At 47.5% G+C, this 17,773-nt stretch overlaps 1 protein-coding gene across 3 annotated transcripts in view; it reads left to right on the top strand.

The window, feature by feature from the left end:
* ZNF317 (zinc finger protein 317) overlaps window positions 1-16,257 on the top strand; it is a 24,356-nt gene extending 8,099 nt beyond the window's left edge. The window contains exons 2-8 of one of the 3 annotated variants that reach the window (XR_001886996.1): window positions 8,475-8,591; window positions 9,156-9,292; window positions 9,811-9,937; window positions 10,506-10,601; window positions 11,367-11,449; window positions 12,951-15,796; window positions 15,891-16,253. Coding sequence is in view for 2 of the 3 variants with exons in the window: in XM_017879882.1 (XP_017735371.1) it covers window positions 8,567-8,591; window positions 9,156-9,292; window positions 9,811-9,937; window positions 10,506-10,601; window positions 11,367-11,449; window positions 12,951-14,270 (1,788 nt within the window). In the remaining variant the exon portion in view is untranslated. Of the gene's footprint in view, window positions 1-8,474; window positions 8,592-9,155; window positions 9,293-9,810; window positions 9,938-10,505; window positions 10,602-11,366; window positions 11,450-12,950 lie in introns of all 3 variants that reach the window. The other 2 variants (XM_017879882.1, XM_017879883.1) reach the window with 2 other exon arrangements.
* Window positions 16,258-17,773: the final 1,516 nt, after the last annotated feature.

Genomic DNA, 17,773 nt, shown 5'->3' with positions numbered 1-17,773 from the left:
AGCCTCCCGAGTAGCTGGGACTACAGGCGCCCGCCACCTCACCCAGCTAGTTTTTTGTATTTTTTAGTAGAGACGGGGTTTCACCGTGTTAGCCAGGATGGTCTCGATCTCCTGACCTTGTGATCTCCCCGTCTCGGCCTCCCAAAGTGCTGGGATTACAGGCTTGAGCCACTGCGCCCGGCCCTCCAGTATTTCTTTATCGCAGTGCAAGAATGGACTAATACACCATCACCCAGCACTGACAACCCCTGAAAGTGATAGAATCACTCGGGTGAGAAATTGACCAGAAGCTCCACTCTGAGCTCTGGTTTGCATCATTGCAAAATATCAGCAAGTTTCCACAGACTTTTAATTGATGTGGGTGCACTCTCTAAGCTCCAGCCCTCTGGGCACCTTGTCACTCCTGGAGTGTGGTGGTGGATGTTGACCCCAGGGTGTTGGGCTAAGCCATAGGACTGTGTCCTAGTACCTGGGTTACTGTTTAATTTCACAGGACCTTCTGAGGAGATCCCAGACCCCCTACATTCCATAGGCCCCTCCTTTATGGTCCTCCCAAGGTGGCATCCCCTGGGTGGCTGTCTCAGTATGAAAGCAAATGTAGATCAGCTTGCTCATCATCCATTCATTCTTTCATTCCCTACTTACTGTCTTGTTTATATCAGGCACTGGAATGGTGAACAAAATAGCAGCAAAGTAAAAAGTCCCTACTTAACCTGGAATGCATTTTTTTAGTTGGGTACACAGGAAATCAAAACAAGTAAACTATGTAGTGTGCATGGAGGAGACAGCAGAGAGATAATAATGTGTGCTGTCCTACATTTCCCAGGATCCTTGGAGCTGGCAGGGGCATGTGACTAGTTCTGGCCAGTGGGCTGCAAGTGCTTCAGGGTCAAAATATAGACGACAGAATGCATAGTTTTCCAGCTTCCTGCTCATCATCTGTGACCAAGATGGCTAAGGGTGTCAGCTGGTTCAGAGACAAGTGGCATCCTTGAGCAGCAGGAAAACTTTTGACACCAGCCTGAGCTGAACAAGTGACATAAGCAAGGCATAAACTTTCCAGTGTATTGAGTCCTTGAGATTTGGGCTTGTCTGTTTTGCAGTAAAATAGAGCCTAATCTTAATTACACAGAATATTACTGGGAGATTAGTGCTTTGGGGAAAAGGAAAAGGAGTGGAGAATTGGGATTGAAAGAAGCAGGGGTTTGCATTTTAAAGAGTGGTCAAGGTGGGCAGATCAGCTGAGGTCAGTTCAGGACCAGCCTGGCCAACATGGTGAAACCCTGTCTCTACTAAAAGTACAAAAATTAGCCGGACACAGTGGAGTGCATCTGTAGTCCCAGCTACTTGGGAGGCTAAGGCGGGAGAATCACTTGAACCCAGAAGGTGCAGGTTGCGGTGAGCTGAGATTGCACCACTGCACTCCAGCCTGGGCGACAGAGCGAGACGCCATCCCTTAAAAAAGAAAAGAGTGGTCAGTGAAAGCCAGATCAGGACAGGGAAAGTTGAATAAAGATCCGAAGGATGAGAGGGGGCCCGGCACACTGAGAATGTGCGGGAAACATTTCAAGCAGAGAAGCAGCAGGTGCAAAGACCCTGAGGTGGGAGCATGGCTGGCGGGGCCTGATGCACAGCAGTGAGGCTTGCATGGCTTGGGTGAGGGTCCAGTGGCAGAGGGAGTGGTGAGTGAGGCGGCAGGGACCTGGGCCTTTGTCTGAATGAGATGGGACACCATCAGAGGATCTTGAACAGAGGAGCGATGTGATCTACGTTTTACCTATGAAGTTATGGCTGCCATGGAAACTAAGGGAAGTCAGGGACAGCAGCCAGAGAGACCAGTTAGTAAATGGCTGGAATGTTCTAGAAGAGACGCAGTGCCTTATGCCAAGGCAGTAGCAGTGTAGGTGGTGAGAAGCAACCAGATTTTTGGATTAAGTTTTAAAGATAAAGCTGGCAGGATTTGCTGGCAATGCAGATGTGGAGTACAGAAAAGAAAGAGGAGAGCTGAAGGTAATGACGAGCGAGGCTTTTGACTTGAGCCCCTGGGAGGCTGGAGCTGCCATTAATGTGGGGAGGCTGGCGGCAGCACAGTTGTAGGTGTTTAGTGTGGGGTCCTGTTGGTAGTTGCAGTAGGGATACTAAGTAACCACCTGGCTGCCTTTCACTCTGGGTCATTCTGGGTGAGGCAGGTACCAGGGAGTGGAGAGTGGCACCCACTATAAATGAACAGTTCTGTTAAGTAATTGTGAAATCGTCAATGGTCATTTTATTTTAATGGTGATGGCATTTTAGAGTGAATGTTTGTTTACTGAGTCTATAGAGTTCCATACATAACCCAATGTTAAAGTCTTCCAGATGAGAAAACTGAGTTTTTTGTTTTGGTTTGGTTTAGTTTTTTTTGAGACGGAATCTCACTCTGTCACCCAGGCTGGAGTGCAATGGCGCGATCTCAGTTCACTGCAGCCTCTGCCTCCCGGGTTCAAGCGATTCTCCTGCCTCAGCCTCCCTAGTAGCTGGGATTACAGGTACCCGCCACCATGCCCAGCTAAGTTTTGTATTTTTAGTAGAGACGGGGTTTCACCATGCTGGGCAGGCTGGCCTTGAATTCCTGACCTCAGGTGATTTGCCCGCCTCAGCCTCCCAAAGTGCTGGGATTACAGGCATGAGCCACTGCGCCCAGCCAAGAAAACTGAGTTTTGATGAACCCACTCTTGGAGGGGAAGGGGCAGAACTATAGGCTTGCATCAAAGGGGAGTCACCTGAGGCGTCAGGGACAGGTAGAACTTCACAGAAGTGCAATCAGAACCTGGGTGTCAGCACCCCCAAAGGTTGGGGGGGTATTTCACAATATGGACCCGTGGGAGATGGGGGAGAAGTGGCCCAGGGGAACCCTGACCTTTAGGAGCTAGGCAGAGGAGGGATCTCAAGCCAGAGTCTTCAAAAGAGCAACCGGAGATGTGAGGACAGCCTGGGACCCATGGCTGCAAGAGCAGTGGCATTCCCAGGAAAAGGGAGATAGGTTCATAGTGAGCAAGGTCATGTGTCAGGAGGTCAGGCAGAGGAAGGGTCAAGATGTAGTGTCAAGGGGTTCCCACGTAGGGGACTGTATGGGTGACATAGGTCATTTTGAGAGGCAACAAGATGTGGCTCTGCAGTGGCATCTGCCGGGTTCACAACTTCCACCTATGACCTTAAGCAAGTGACTCAGTCCCTTGGTGCCTTATTCTCTGAGTACTTGAGAACAATTCTGGGAGGCTGTGAGGATTAAATAGGAGTAGCCCTGGAAAGACTCAGGAGAATGTCTCGTACCTTGTACACAGTAAACACTACACATGTTGTTATTTGTAGAATTGGCATGAATGTTGGTGGGGAGAGGTGGAACGGGACCTGCAGAAGCTTGTTAGTTGAGCATGAATGAGTGAATGAAAGGTGAGGATGGAGGTACTGTGCCTCAGTGACTGAGCCTCTGTCACCCTCTTTCCCCCTCCTCAGCAGTGATTCAATGTTAGAACCTAAAGGCACAATGACCGGGAAAGGGCTTTGTAAAAAGAACGAAAGCGTCATGCATCTTCGAGTTGGCCCAAGATCAAATCTGGTGTTGAATAATGAATCCCCAAGGCAGAGTTTCTACATTAAAACACACTTCATATATTATTGTTTTAAAATGTTTCTGAGTATCTAAAACAATTCCAATAGCAGAAGTATTCATTGATGTTGAGAAAGATTGTTATAACCCTGGTAATGTTTCAAAGTGGACATACTGATTATTGACCTGAGTCAGATGTTAAAGTAGCAGCATCACGGTTCTTACCTCAGGGCAGTGATGCGAGTCGCGGTGGAAACCGCACAGAGGAGACAGGTTCGTACAAAGCAAATTGAATCCCCTGCCGAGGTGTGGGCCACCATACCTCGCCCATTTATTGTGGTGTTGATGGTATTTCCTTCATGACTGATGCTGTTAATCGTCTTTTCATGTGTTGACAGTTCTTTTGTATATATTTGAAGAAATGTCTGTTCTCTTCCAGTCCCCTGCACACTTTTTTATTGGATTGTCTTTGTTGTTGAGTTCAGAATGGTACTCAATCCCTATCACATACATGATTTCCAAATATTTTCTACCATTCTATGTCTCATTCACTTTCTTGATGATGTCCTTGACGTTAATTCTAAATGTCTGGTAGGGGTTGCCAGTGAAGCCACTTGGTCCTGGACTTTTTTTTTTTTTTTTTTTTTATGAGAGAAGTCTTGGTCTTGTCCCCCAGGCTGGAGTACAATGGTGTGATCTCGGCACACTGCAACCTCCACCTCCCAGGTTCAAGTGATTCTTCTGCCTCAGCCTCCTGAGTAGCTGGGATTACAGGCACCTGGCACCATGCCTAGCTAATTTTTGTATTTTTAGTAGAGACGGGGTTTCACCATGTTGGCCCAGCTGGTCTCGAACTCCTGACCTCAGGTGATCTGCCCGTCTTGGCCTCCCAAAGTGCCGGGATTACAGGTGTGAGCCACCGCGCCTGGTGGTCCTGGACTTTTTGTTTAATGGCTTTTGATGACTGACTCAGTCTCTCGTTATAGGTCTCTCAATTTTCTTTTTCTTCTACAGCTTGTTTGGGTATGTTTCAAGGAATTTGATACATCTAGAGTAGTGGTCCCCAAGCCCTGGGCCACAGACGGGTACCGGTCCCTGGCCTTTTAAGAACCAGGCCCTGCAGCAGGAGGTGAGTGGAGGGCAAGTGAGTGAAGCTTCATCTGTATTTACAGCAGCTCCCCATCGCTCACATTACCACCTGAACTCCACCTCCTGTCAGATCGGCAGCAGCATTAGATTCTCATAGGAGTGCAAACCCTATTGTGCACTGCACATGTGAGGGATCTAGACTGCACACTGCTTATGAAAATCTAATGCCTGATGATCTGTCAGTGTCTCCCATCACCTCCAGATGGGACCATCTAGTTTCAGGAAAACACACTCAGGGCTTTCACTGATTCTACATTATGGTGAGTTGTATAATTATTTTACCATATATTACAGTGTAATAATAATAGAAATAAAGTGCACACTGCTAGTGTAGGTAATCTAATGTGTTGGTGCATAATTGTTCATGGCATTCTCTTACAGCCCTTTCAATTTCCGTGAGGTTGGTAGTAATATCCCACTTCCACTGATGATTTTAGTTACTTGCATCTTTTTTTGTGAGTAATTCTAACTGTAGTTTTGTCACTTTTGTTGATCTTTTTGAAAGAACCAACTTTTGTTTTCATTAATTCTCCTTCTGTTCTCTATTTCATTTATCTCTGCTTTAATCTTTATGTCTTTACTTTGGCTTTCCCTAGTTTTACTGTATCAAAGTAGTTTTTTTTGTTTGTTTGTGGTTTTTTTGTTGTTGGTTTTTTTTGTTGTTGTTTTTTTGAGACGGAGTCTCGCTCTGTTGCCCAGGCTACAGTGCAATGGTGTGATCTCGGCTCACCTCAACCTCCGCCTCCCTGGTTCAAACGATTGTCCTGCCCCAGCCTCCCAAGTAGCTGGGATTACAGTCATGCGCCACCATGCCCAACTAATTTTTTGCATTTTTAGTAGAGATAGGGTTTCTCTGTGTTGGTCAGACTGGTCTCGAACTCTTGACCTCAGGTGCTCCACCCACCTCGGCCTCCCAAAGTGCTGGAATTACAGGCGGGAGCCACTGCACCTGACTGGAACTGGTTTTTGTATGAGATGTCTTACTGGTGGCTTTTCCTAGGCAAAGGGAATACGATCTCGAGTTCCTGCTGGAACTTAAGTATTAGAGATGGGGATTCAGGTTAAATGAGTGGGTGTGATTACCTGGGCAAAGCATGAGGTATGTGGAGGAATGGTGGCTCTTGAGTGGAATCAGCCTTTAGTGGTGAAAGAGGACCTCTGGTCAGATGATCCAGAGAAGCAGGGAAAGAACCAGGAGAAAGCTGTAGAGGAGCCGAGAATAGAGAATTATTCTCAAAGAAAATAGACACCAAATTTTGGTGAGAATCTAAGACTGAAGTGCATTTACTGGATTCACTGACACAGGAGTAAATTGTATTTTCTGTGAGGATGGGGATGATGGTAGTGGATGCTGGGTGTACTGAATTGGGAGATGGTGAATATAAACTGCTCCTAAGTTTTTGCTCGGAAGGGGGCGCTAAGGGGAGCCAGGGCAGGCCTTGGTTTCAAGATGGGATAGACCTGAGCAGGTGTCCATGCATGGGAAATTGTCTAGCAGGCGAGAAATGAGGCTGAAAGTAAAGGAGAGCCAGGTAGTGCGAGGGTCCAGAGAAGGGGATGGGCCTGGAGCAGATTTGAAAGAATTGCCTCAAGAAGGGAGGGCAGACATCTCTTTGTCTGTCACAGAAGGAAAAGAGGAAGTCATAGATCAGTTGTGAGAAGAATATTTAAATAACTAGAAGCAAGAAGGTAAGAAAGCCCTTTTTTTTTTTCTTTTTTTTAAGCAGAGTTTAATATATGTTCAAGAAAATGCACTGGTCTGTCTTAGGTGATCAGTTTGAATTTTGAGAATTGTGTACACTGTATATCTGAAAATAAATAACATTTTATCACCCTAGAAAGTTCCCTTTGCTTCTTTCAGTCTATCCCTGTCTTGTGATCCTCCAATGAAGCAATCTTGTTTTTTTGTTTTTTTTTTCAATCCTGTCAACTTAAATACGTTTTGCCATCATGGACATCATATTATTGCAATCAGAGCATTTCTTGTGTGTCCAGCTTCTTTGGGCCAGCATCGTAGGGATTTCTCCATGTTGTGTGTCTGCATAGTTTCTTTTTATTGCTGAGTAGTATTCCGTTCTGTAAACATATTGCAATTTGTATTTCCATTCTCTGGTTGATAGATGTTTAGATCATTTACAGTGTTTGGCTATTAGGAATCAGACTGACACGGACATTTTTGTATGAGTCTTTGTGGATATAAATTGTTTGAAATTTCTCTTATGTAAATATCTAGGAGCAGAATTGGTGGGTCAGATAGATGGTGTGCTTGTTAAAAACTGCCAAAGTGGGCTGGGCGCGGTGGCTACGCCTGTAATCCCAGCACTTTGGGAGGCCGAGGCGGGTGGATCACGAGGTCAGGAGATCAAGACCATCCTGGCTAACACGGTGAAACCCCGTCTCTACTAAAAATACAAAAAAAATTAGTCGGGCTTGGTGGCGGGCACCTGTAGTCCCAGCTACTCGGGAGGCAGGAGAATGGTGTGAACCCGGCAGGCAGAGCTTGCAGTGAGCCGAGATCACACCACTGCACTCCAGCCTGGGCGACTGAGCAAGACTCCATCTCAGAAGAAGAAAAAAAAACTGCCAAAGTGTTTTCCAAAGCAGTTGAACTATTTCACAGTCTCACCCTCGGGATATGCCAGTGTGTCCCAAACTCAGCAGCATTTAGTATTGGTTGTCTTTTTTATTTTGGCCACTCTAGTTTTAATTTGCATTTCTCTAATTACTATGAGGTTCAGCACCCTTGGATGTGATTCTTACTGGTTTTGTGAAATGTCTGTTTATTAATTAAAGTTGTTTGCCCCTTTTGTTGGGTCGATGTTCTTTTTTTCTTGCTGTTTTGAAGGAGTTCTTTTTATTTTTTCCAATAAGCCTTTTGCACTCCTGTGTAGGAGTTCTTTAATCTGAGCATGAATTCTTTTTCAGGTATATGCATTGCAGATATTTTTTCCCAATCCGTGGTTCACTGTTCACTGTTCATTTTTCTTTTTTCTTTTATTTTTTCTGTTTTTAGAGACAGAATCTCACTCTATTGCCCAGGCTGGAGTACATTATCATAGCTCACTGAAAATATTCTGTATGAATTTATAAGTGTCTGATTCATCTCAAAAGATTTTTAAATTCAGATTCAGTGAGTGGAGGCGGTGGCCATTAGGGAGCAAGTTGGCAGAAGCATAGGTGGCTGCAAATCTCTGAAGCGAGAGAGTTGATGTGAGAAGAAGGTTGCATGGGAGACTTTGCCCAGAATGCAGATTTCCAAACCATTACCTGTGAGGTGAGGCTGATTCTAGTGATGATGCCGTCCAGGCTGTGGCCCAAGGATGTATATATTGGTGTGGAATGTGGGTGCAAAGGGCATTGGAGTTTGGAACTCATGGTTGGTCCTGGGTGGACCATCTTCATGGATAGAGCTGTCCTAAATGATCGCAGGCCTTGAAGGTAAAGGAAGAGCAGAAGTCTAGGACCAGAGTGTTTAACGAGCGAGGGGGTTTCACAGAGTCGTGCCTGGTGGCAAATCACTTAGGAATAGTAATTCTGAACCCACTTACAGCAGATCAGGGGCTGTCCCCCCACCACATTGCCGGGAGAGAGTTTACCTAAGTAAGATAAAAGTCCAGGATCAGGCAGCTCTTGCTGCTCAAAAGAGGAAATGCCAGAAAACAAAACCGGGAGTTTTCTTTGGTGAGCAGGAGAGACAGATAGCCTTTGACTACTCCCAGTGTTCTTTCATTTGCTACAGATGCCAGCTTGGAGAGTCACGTGAGAGCAAGAGAGTAGCTTCCTGGTTGTCCCAGTGCCCTGCTCAGGCAAATTGACTGCCATTCTCTGAGGATGGCAGCTCTGTCCCCCACATTTGGTAAGTTCTTGGGTCAGTGCGTGCCCTGAGAAAGTGAGCATAAGAGGCCCTGCCACTTGATGGGGTGCAAGATACGTGCACTGTAGAGGGCTTCTGGGAGAGGATGGGCAAGTGGAAAAGGGGTGGGAACAGAGCCCCAGCAACCGCCCCAGTGACTGTGTCTGCTGAGGGTCTTGGTGGGTCTGGGGGCGGGGGAGTGTCCGTGTCATTGATGCGTGAAGAGGATGCAGGTAATGGGTAACCCTGCATTATCCCATTTATTATTTTGATCAACTTCGGCAAGGTCACAACTAGCTCTCAGAGCTTTCATTTCTTCACTCCTAGGTTGGGACTGTGTCACTTCTTAGGAATACGTAGCCCACCACCCTCTTTCTGTTTTTGGTGGAACAGGGCTGCTCTGACTTGTTATGAAACTGATGTGTGCAAGAGAGGTGGGGGGAGGAAGAGAGAGAAGATTGAGGATGTGAACACTCAGAGTCAGTGTGGAGCAGTTTCCTGGTTTGCAAGTGTTGTATTATGAGGCAGGGCGGGCTCTGATTCTCATGAACCCCTTTTCTCTTCCAGCCACGTCCACCCAGGACTCCGCCTGTCTCCAGGAGTCAGAATTTCCTCTTTCTTCAAAAGACCGTTCCTGTCCCCAGAATTTGGACCTGTTCACATGCAGTGGTCTGGAGCCTCACACGCCCAGTGTTGGTTCCCAGGTGCACTAAGATCTCTGGGTCCCTAGAGCAGGAGAGGCACTTCCTAAAACACCCACAGTGCATGCTAGAATTCTTTCAGAGCTTCATCTCAGGCGATGGATGCCAGAACGGGGCCCAAGAGAGAGCCAAGGAATATTGGGGCCGTCTTGGTGTTGGGGAAGTTAGGGGAAATGATTTATGTAGCACCTGTCTCCCTCATGCTTGCAAAATTCTCAGGCCTATGCTCAACCCCAGAGATGGGGGGAAATAAAGCAAAAAGCTCTCGGAGTGGGTTTGAAGCGGAGGGAGATGAGTCCCTTGTCAGGGTTGCATTTGAAGCGACGGGACAGGACAAGATGGCCTCACTGGGGAGAGAGGATGTCTGAGGACTGTTGCCTGGAGGAAATGTTGAGCCCCGTAGCAGGCCATCTAGAAATCCTGTGTTAGGTCTCTCATGCCTAGTCTTCAGCCTCAGCCATCTTACCATGAACACCATTAGGCTGGTTCCTTGCTGACCCCAAGTTTGTGTGGCGTTTCAGGAATCGGTGACTTTCCAAGATGTCGCCGTGGACTTTACCGAGAAGGAGTGGCCCTTGCTGGATTCTTCTCAGAGAAAACTGTACAAAGATGTAATGCTGGAGAACTACAGCAACCTCACTTCACTGGGTAAGGCCAGTGCCATTTCTCCACTTATTCATGAATTAGATGTTTTTGTTTGAGTATGTTCTGTGACCCAGGAACTATGCAGGGGTTCAGAACACAGCCGTGAACAAGCAGCCCCAGCACCCATGCTCATGGGGCCTCTCCTGGGTATTGAGGCCCGTCCATCGCAGGGACCTTGGGGGTTCTCGGTGCATGTCTGAGCTTGGGCATGGGCTTCTGAGATACGAAATCCCCACTCTTAGAGGATCAGTGTGTGGGTATTTGTGATCTTATTTCCTATTTCATTTTTTTTTTTTTTTTGGTGATGAAGGAGTCTCACTGTGTTGCCCAGACTGATCTTGAACTCCTGGCTACAGGCACGAGACACCATGCCTAGCCTGCGGTTTTGTTTTCTATCAGTCAAAAACTTTTACTGTATCCCTTAGAAATTTTGGCACCACCACTTTGCTGCTCCTAAGTCATACTTGTCCACCCTCAGAACACTAAAGACCCAAGTGTTGAGCCCAGGCTAATGGAAGTGGTTGTCCTCTGCATGGCCCTCCCTCAACCTGTGTCTTTCCCGTGAGTGTAGGGTATCAGGTCGGCAAACCCAGCCTCATCTCACACTTGGAGCAGGAGGAGGAGCCAAGGACAGAGGAGAGGGGCACTCACCAGGGCGCTTGTGCAGGTGAGCGAGCCCCAGGCGAACAGCAGTGCTGTGACTCTACCTCTATTCAGTGACTGGGGTGGAGGGAGGTAGGTTAGGGAGCGTCATCCAGGGAAATTGAGAGGTGTTCTTTCCCTCTTTTTGCCCATCCATTCTCTGACAAATCTTTTGGTCCGCACACTCCTTCATCTTTGACTTTCATGTTCCCATTATTGGGCTCTTTGTCCCATTCTTTCATATTTGATGTTCCTGATCATCCTCTTTCTGTCATTATCAACATCTATCTGAATTGCCTTAAATTTGTTTTTTTTTTTTTTGAGACAGAGTCTCACTCTGTTGCCAGGCTGGAGTGCAGTGGCGTGATCTCGACTCACTGCAACCTCTGCCTCCTAGGTTCAAGTGATTCTCGTGCCTCAGCCTCCAGAGTAGCTGGGACTACAGGCATGATGCCACCATGCCCAGCTAATTTTAATATTATTAGTAGAGATGGGGTTTCACCACGTTGGCCAGGCTGGTCTCGAAAACCTGACCTCAGGTGATCCACTCGCCTCGTCCTCCCAAAGTTCTGGGATTACAGGCATGAGCCATCGCACCAGGCATGAATTGACTTAAATTTCTACCCCTGGCATTGCCAAGTATCTCACGTGACCAGATTTTTTAACAATTGCTTTTGCACCACTTTTCCTTACATAGCCCTAGGATCTGCCAAGAAATCCACGTGTCATTGTACCATCATCCCACCATTTTCCTTTTCCAACAAATTAATACTTTTCCAATTTGTTTCAGATTGGGAGACTCCATCTAAAACCAAGTGGTCACTTCTTATGGAAGATATTTTTGGGAAGGAAACGCCCAGTGGTGTGACAATGGTAAGATTTCCTTGGGATAATTCTGAATCTTCCTTCCACATCTGAGGAGACTGGGGCAGCCTAGGTTAGAAAAGCAGTTCAAACACCAGGGCAAGCAGCTTCCCTCAGAGGAAACTGTGTTTCAGAGACATTGGGTATTACCAAATTGGGGACGACCCTAAACCTAACCTCAGACTACTTCACCTAAAGTACCTCTGAGCAAAGATTTTTATAGCTGTGTCTCAGATATTGAGTGTTGGGGCTCAATGCAGTTTTTGTTTTATATTTATGTTGTACACTTACATGTCAATTCAGTTTTGGTGGTGTTTATTTATGTTTTGGGGAGCAGAAAGAGTCTCACTCTTGTTGCCCAGGCTCGAGTACAGTGGCACCATCTTGGCTCACTGCAACCTCTGCCCCCAGGCTCAAGCCATCCTCCCACCTCAGCCTCCTGAGCAGCTGGGACTATAGGTGTGTGCCACCACACTTGGCTAATTTTTCTATCTTTCACAGAGATAGGATTTCACCATGTTTGCCCGGGCTGGTCTTGAACTCCTGGCCTCAAGCGATCTACCTGCCTTGGTCTCCCAAAGCGCTGGGATTATAGACTTGAGCCACCACACCCAGCCTCAATTCAGTAGTTTTTTTTGTTAGTTTGTTTTTTGAGACAGTCTTGCTCTTGTCACCCAGGCTGGAGTGCAATGGCACCATCTCAGCTCACTGCACTCTCCACCTTTCAGGCTCAAGTGATTCTCCTGTGCCACCCTCCCCAGTAGCTGGGATTACAGGTGCGTACCACCATGCCTGGCTAATTTTTGTATTTTTAGTAGAGATGGGGTTTCACCATGTTACCCAGGCTGGTCTTGAACTCCTGACCCCAGGTAGTTCACCTGCCTTAGCCTCCCAAAGTGCTGGGATGCCAGGCTGGAGCCACCGCACCCAGGGTCAATTCAGTTTTAAACAGTGAAGAAATGCCATACGCCAAAAGCTTTGAAAAAGTAACATACGTGGGCCCGGTGCGGTGGCTCACGCCTGTAATCCCAGCACTTTGGGAGGCTGAGGCGGGTGGATCACAAGGTCAGGAGAGTGAGACCATCCTGGCTAACACAGTGAAACCCCGTCTCCACCAACAATACAAAAAATTAGCCGGGTGCGGTGCTGGGCGCCTGTAGTCCCAGATACTCAGGAGGCAGAAGAATGGCGTGAACCCGGGAGGCAGAGGAGCTGCAGTGAGCTGAGATTGCACCACTGCACTCCAGCCTGGGCGACAGAGCGAGACTCCATCTCAAAACAAACAAACAAAAAAAATAAAGTAACATACGTGGAGCCTTGTGGCCTGGCGTTCACCTGTTGTCTTTGATGGAGCTCAAACAGGGCAGGGGCAGCACGTCTGCCCGGCAGATGGTGACAGCTCTAGTCATAGTAATGCGCTTCTATCTGTTCACAGCAGTGTATGTGGGGATGGCACTTAGGGTTGCAATGAATATGAGAATTGTCTTAACACTCATGTCTTAAACAACAGGAGAGAGCCGGTCTTGCAGAGAAGTCCACCGAATACGCTCACTTGTTGGAAGTCTTCGGCATGGGCCCTCATCTCACTCAGCCAATGGGAAGGTATGCTGGCAAGAGGCCCTATCACCGCCGGGACTACGGGGTAGCGTTCAAGGGCAGGCCGCACCTCACTCAGCACGTGAGCATGTACGACGGGAGAAAAATGCACGAATGTCATCAGTGCCAAAAAGCCTTCACCACGAGCGCGTCCCTCACACGGCACAGGAGAATCCACACGGGGGAGAAGCCTTACGAATGCAGCGACTGCGGGAAAGCCTTCAACGACCCTTCAGCCCTTAGGAGCCACGCAAGAACTCACCTCAAAGAGAAGCCCTTTGACTGCAGTCAGTGTGGAAATGCATTCCGGACCCTCTCGGCCCTGAAAATCCACATGAGAGTCCACACTGGCGAGAGGCCTTACAAGTGTGATCAGTGCGGGAAGGCGTACGGCCGGAGCTGCCACCTCATTGCACACAAGAGAACCCACACGGGAGAGAGGCCCTACGAGTGTCACGACTGTGGGAAGGCTTTCCAGCACCCCTCCCACCTCAAAGAGCACGTGCGGAATCACACGGGGGAGAAGCCCTACGCGTGCACGCAGTGCGGCAAAGCCTTCCGCTGGAAGTCGAACTTTAATTTGCACAAGAAGAACCACATGGTGGAGAAGACCTACGAATGTAAAGAATGCGGGAAATCCTTTGGCGACCTTGTGTCCCGGAGGAAACACATGAGAACTCACATCGTGAAGAAACCCGTGGAATGTCGGCAGTGCGGGAAGACTTTCCGAAACCAGTCCATCCTTAAGACTCACATGAACTCTCATACTGGAGAGAAACCATACGGGTGCGATCTCTGCGGGAAAGCCTTCAGCGCGAGTTCAAACCTCACTGCACACAGGAAGATACACACGCAAGAGAGACGCTACGAATGCGCCGCCTGCGGGAAAGTCTTCGGTGACTACTTATCCCGACGGAGGCACATGAGCATTCACCTGGTAAAGAAACGAGTTGAGTGTAGGCAGTGTGGCAAGGCCTTCAGGAACCAGTCAACGCTGAAGACGCACATGCGAAGCCACACGGGGGAGAAACCGTACGAATGCGATCACTGTGGGAAGGCCTTCAGCATAGGCTCCAACCTGAACGTGCACAGGAGGATCCACACTGGGGAGAAGCCCTACGAATGCCTTGTCTGCGGGAAAGCCTTCAGCGACCACTCATCCCTCAGGAGCCACGTGAAGACTCACCGGGGAGAGAAGCTCTTTGTGTCGTCTGTGTGGAAAAGGCTCCAGTGAGCGCTCCTGCTTTAAAGACACAGGATGACTCAGACCGGAAATAGACCTCGTGGGTGCAAGAGGAAGCCTCTGTGAGCTCGCACCTTACTGGGTGCAAAAGAATCCACGGAACTTGGGAGAAGTCCAGTTCCTGTAAAAACTGTGGGAAGACGAGGCGTTCTCATCCCATAAGAGGTTTGTGAGAACTCACGCTGGGGGTGAAAATGTACGTCTGTAGCAAGGAGAAGCCTTCAGGGTACATTCGGCTCTTAACAAACACAGGAGGACTTAATGGCAGCTTGGCATTTAATGTCAAAATCCCAGCTTGGCATTTAATGTCAAAATCACTTCAGACCACTTCTAGCCTTCTGGGTCCATGAGTAATAAGAAGCACACTAGGGAGCATCTCTGTAAATGCAGTGGCTGGGGAAACCCTTCCTAGTCTCACTCGAGTCCTCATGACAGAAATCACACTGAAGAGAGAAATCAGTCAGGTAAGGAAGGTGGGAAGGTCATGAACGGGCCGCAAACCACGGCCAATTGCCTTCGTATGGTTTGCCAGCTAACAACAGTGGTTCCACCTTTAAGGAGGAAGAATGTGTGATAGAGAACATTTGTGGCCAATGAAGTCTGAAATACTTCCTGTCATCTGCCCCTTTCCAGAAAAACTTGGCCGAACCTTGGTCTACAGCACGGGTTCCCAGCTGGGCGACGATTTGGCTGTCCAGGCGTTATTTGGCAATGTCTAGAGACATTTTTGGTGGTTAGAACTGGGGAAAGATACTCCTGACTTGTAGTAAGAAGACATCAGGATGCTGCTAAGTCCCCTCCAGTGCACAGGAGCCCCCCACAATGAAGAATTCGTGCCCCCAAAGTCACTGTTGCTGAGGTTGAAAATAATCATGCAGTCATTCCTCAATTACTGCCTGCAGCAACCCCTCTGTTTTTATGAATCTTGTGAGCACTTACGCTAGGAGAAATTTCTTTTACAAAACTTTTAAAATACAATTAGCGCTGATAATTCCTATGTGGAAATGATTCCAGCCATGGTCCCCTCACTTGTGCATGTGAACATTCTCACTGGGAGAGAAGCCCCAGCGAGATTTTCCGGTGAATACGGGATTGCACTTACTCTTTCATCATGGAAACAGAGCCCCAAGAGAAGCCCCAGCGAGATTTTCTGATGAATACAGGATTGCGCATACTCTCTCATCATGAAAACGGAGTCCCGCTCATAAATTTTCGTCTTTATTTTTAAGGTTTCACTCCTCTAAATAACCCTTAAGCCTCATCAAGAAAGGTTTGTATATAGTATTTTTACTATAGCTTCATCCTTGATAACAACGTCCTAATTTCCTTTTGGACACCCCCCTTGACCTATGGCATATTTAGATCTGTGTGACATGAGGCTACTTCTCAGTACCGGTTTGTTACTGGTACCTGATGGACACGGACTGCGACCAGAGCACGACGCCTCCATGAAGTGGTGGCCTGTTTGCAGCCTGCTGTCCAGCCAAGAGTGACAGATACTTCTAGTGGCTTCCCTGGTATCCACTCTTACCTTTTTCCATTATCAAGAGAATCCAGGTTCTGTCAGATGAGTAAGGTGTGCTAATCTAAATTTTAAAAAATCTCTTACAGGTTTTCTTGCAGCTAGTACCATCCGTGTCCCACAGCCCTGGCCACTGACAGATCAGCAGATGTCCCCACGTGGGCTTCTGAGAAAGCTCTTGAACAGGGGTCATTCTTAAACCTGAATTCCTCCCTATATGTTTTGTTCTTTGCTTTACCCCCTACTTTTCACCTTGCAAAGAGATCCAGTACCTAGTATTGGAAGATCCACCTTACGACCATGCGGATGAAAGCCACAGTCTAAGGAAGTGACTGCAGGAAGCTCACGGTGACCCTGGCCTTCCCCGTGGCTTCTTTGAGTGTCTGCACCAGCCCTGGACTTCCAGACTTCTATCACATCAGAAAAAATAAAACTGATTATTGGTTTAAGCTGCTATGGCTATTTCATTGTTTTTCTTTTAAATTTATTTATTTTGAGATGGGGGTCTCCCTATGTTGCCTTCAAGTGATTCTCCTGCCTCAGCCTCTCGAGTAGCTAGGACTACAGGCACATGCCACCACACCCAGCTAGTTTTTGTAATTTTAGTAGAGACAGGGTTTCACCACGTTGGCCAGGATGGTCTTGATCTCTTGACCTCGTGATCCTCCCACCTCGGCCTCCCAAAGTGCTGCGATTACAGGCGTGAACCCCCACACCCGGCCCATTGGTGAGTTGTATAACTAGTACCTAAACATGTGGGTAGAATATGTATATTTTTAATTGTGGGATACTGGTTTTTTCATCCAGTTACACTGATCTTTCACATTGTATTTCAACTCTTTGTTTATATTTTCTTGACTTAGAGATATATTAGTTTTCACAAAAGCTCAAGGCGACAGGTACTGTCAGCATCTCTGTTTTGCATATGGGGAATCTGAGGCAAGAAAGTTGAGGTGTACTTGTCTGAGGTCAGCCTGTTAGCTGGTGGCAGTGTTTGCCTTTGACCCCTGTTGTCTGCCTCCGGAGCTTATACCTCCTTTATGCCCAGTGCAGGCACGGTTTTGTGGTCTCCAGGGTCTATGGCGGTGATTCCAGATTTTTGCCCTGGTGGTGCTTACTTTCTATTTGGGGTGGGGCACGCGATAAACCAGTAAACATACTGTGTATCAGATGGTGGTAAATGCAGTGGAGACAGCTATGGTGATGAGAGGCAGCATGTGGGTTGAAGGAAGCTATAGGGTGGGTAGGGAAAGCCTTGGATTGAAGCAGAGATGTCAGAGAACTGGAAGCACGCGCCCTTAATCTGGGGAAGAGCACCCTTGGCAGCTCAAAGGCCACAAAAAAGAATTGTGCTTGGGGCAGCCATGCAGCAGCAGAGGGGCAGGTGTGGTGGAGTGAGGCAAGTTCGGGCATCGTGGACGATGAGGTCAGAGCTGTATCAGAGACTTGCTTCACAGGTGTGTCTGGCTAGTTAACTAGATCTTGAACAGAAGAGTGACAACTATCCAATTTCAGTTTTCAAAAGGAGCACAGTGGCTTCTGGATGGAGAGGCTAAAGAGGGAGGAGATATGAACAGAAGCCAGTTGGAAGGCCATTGCAGAATTCAGGTGAAATGTAATGGCAGCCAGGGTTAAGTAGGAGGAGGAGTGGTGTGGGAGAGAGTCACACCGATGAATATAATCGTAATTTCACTTTCACTTTCAGACTGATGCTTTTATTGTCATCCCACTTTTCTACTTTGAACTGCTAATGAACAGTCGGATTTTCCCATTTTTCCTGATGATGAGCAGTGCCGCTGTAAGGTGTACATGCCTTGTGGAGCACTCGTAAGTTTTTCCAGGAGTGTGAGTTTGCTGGGTTGTAAGGTCTCTGCATGTGTATCCTGTCAGTATAACGCCAAAGTCATTTCTACAGTGGTTGTATAATAATACTGTGTGTTTTTTTTTTTTTTTTTTTTTTTTTTTTTTTTTT

Source organism: Rhinopithecus bieti, unplaced genomic scaffold (genome assembly GCF_001698545.2).
Source record: "Rhinopithecus bieti isolate Rb0 unplaced genomic scaffold, ASM169854v2 scaffold_10589, whole genome shotgun sequence".
Classification (NCBI taxonomy): Eukaryota; Metazoa; Chordata; class Mammalia; order Primates; family Cercopithecidae; genus Rhinopithecus; species Rhinopithecus bieti.
The sequence above is the reverse complement of the archived record's forward strand: the minus strand, read 5'-3'. Positions and strand labels throughout refer to the sequence as shown.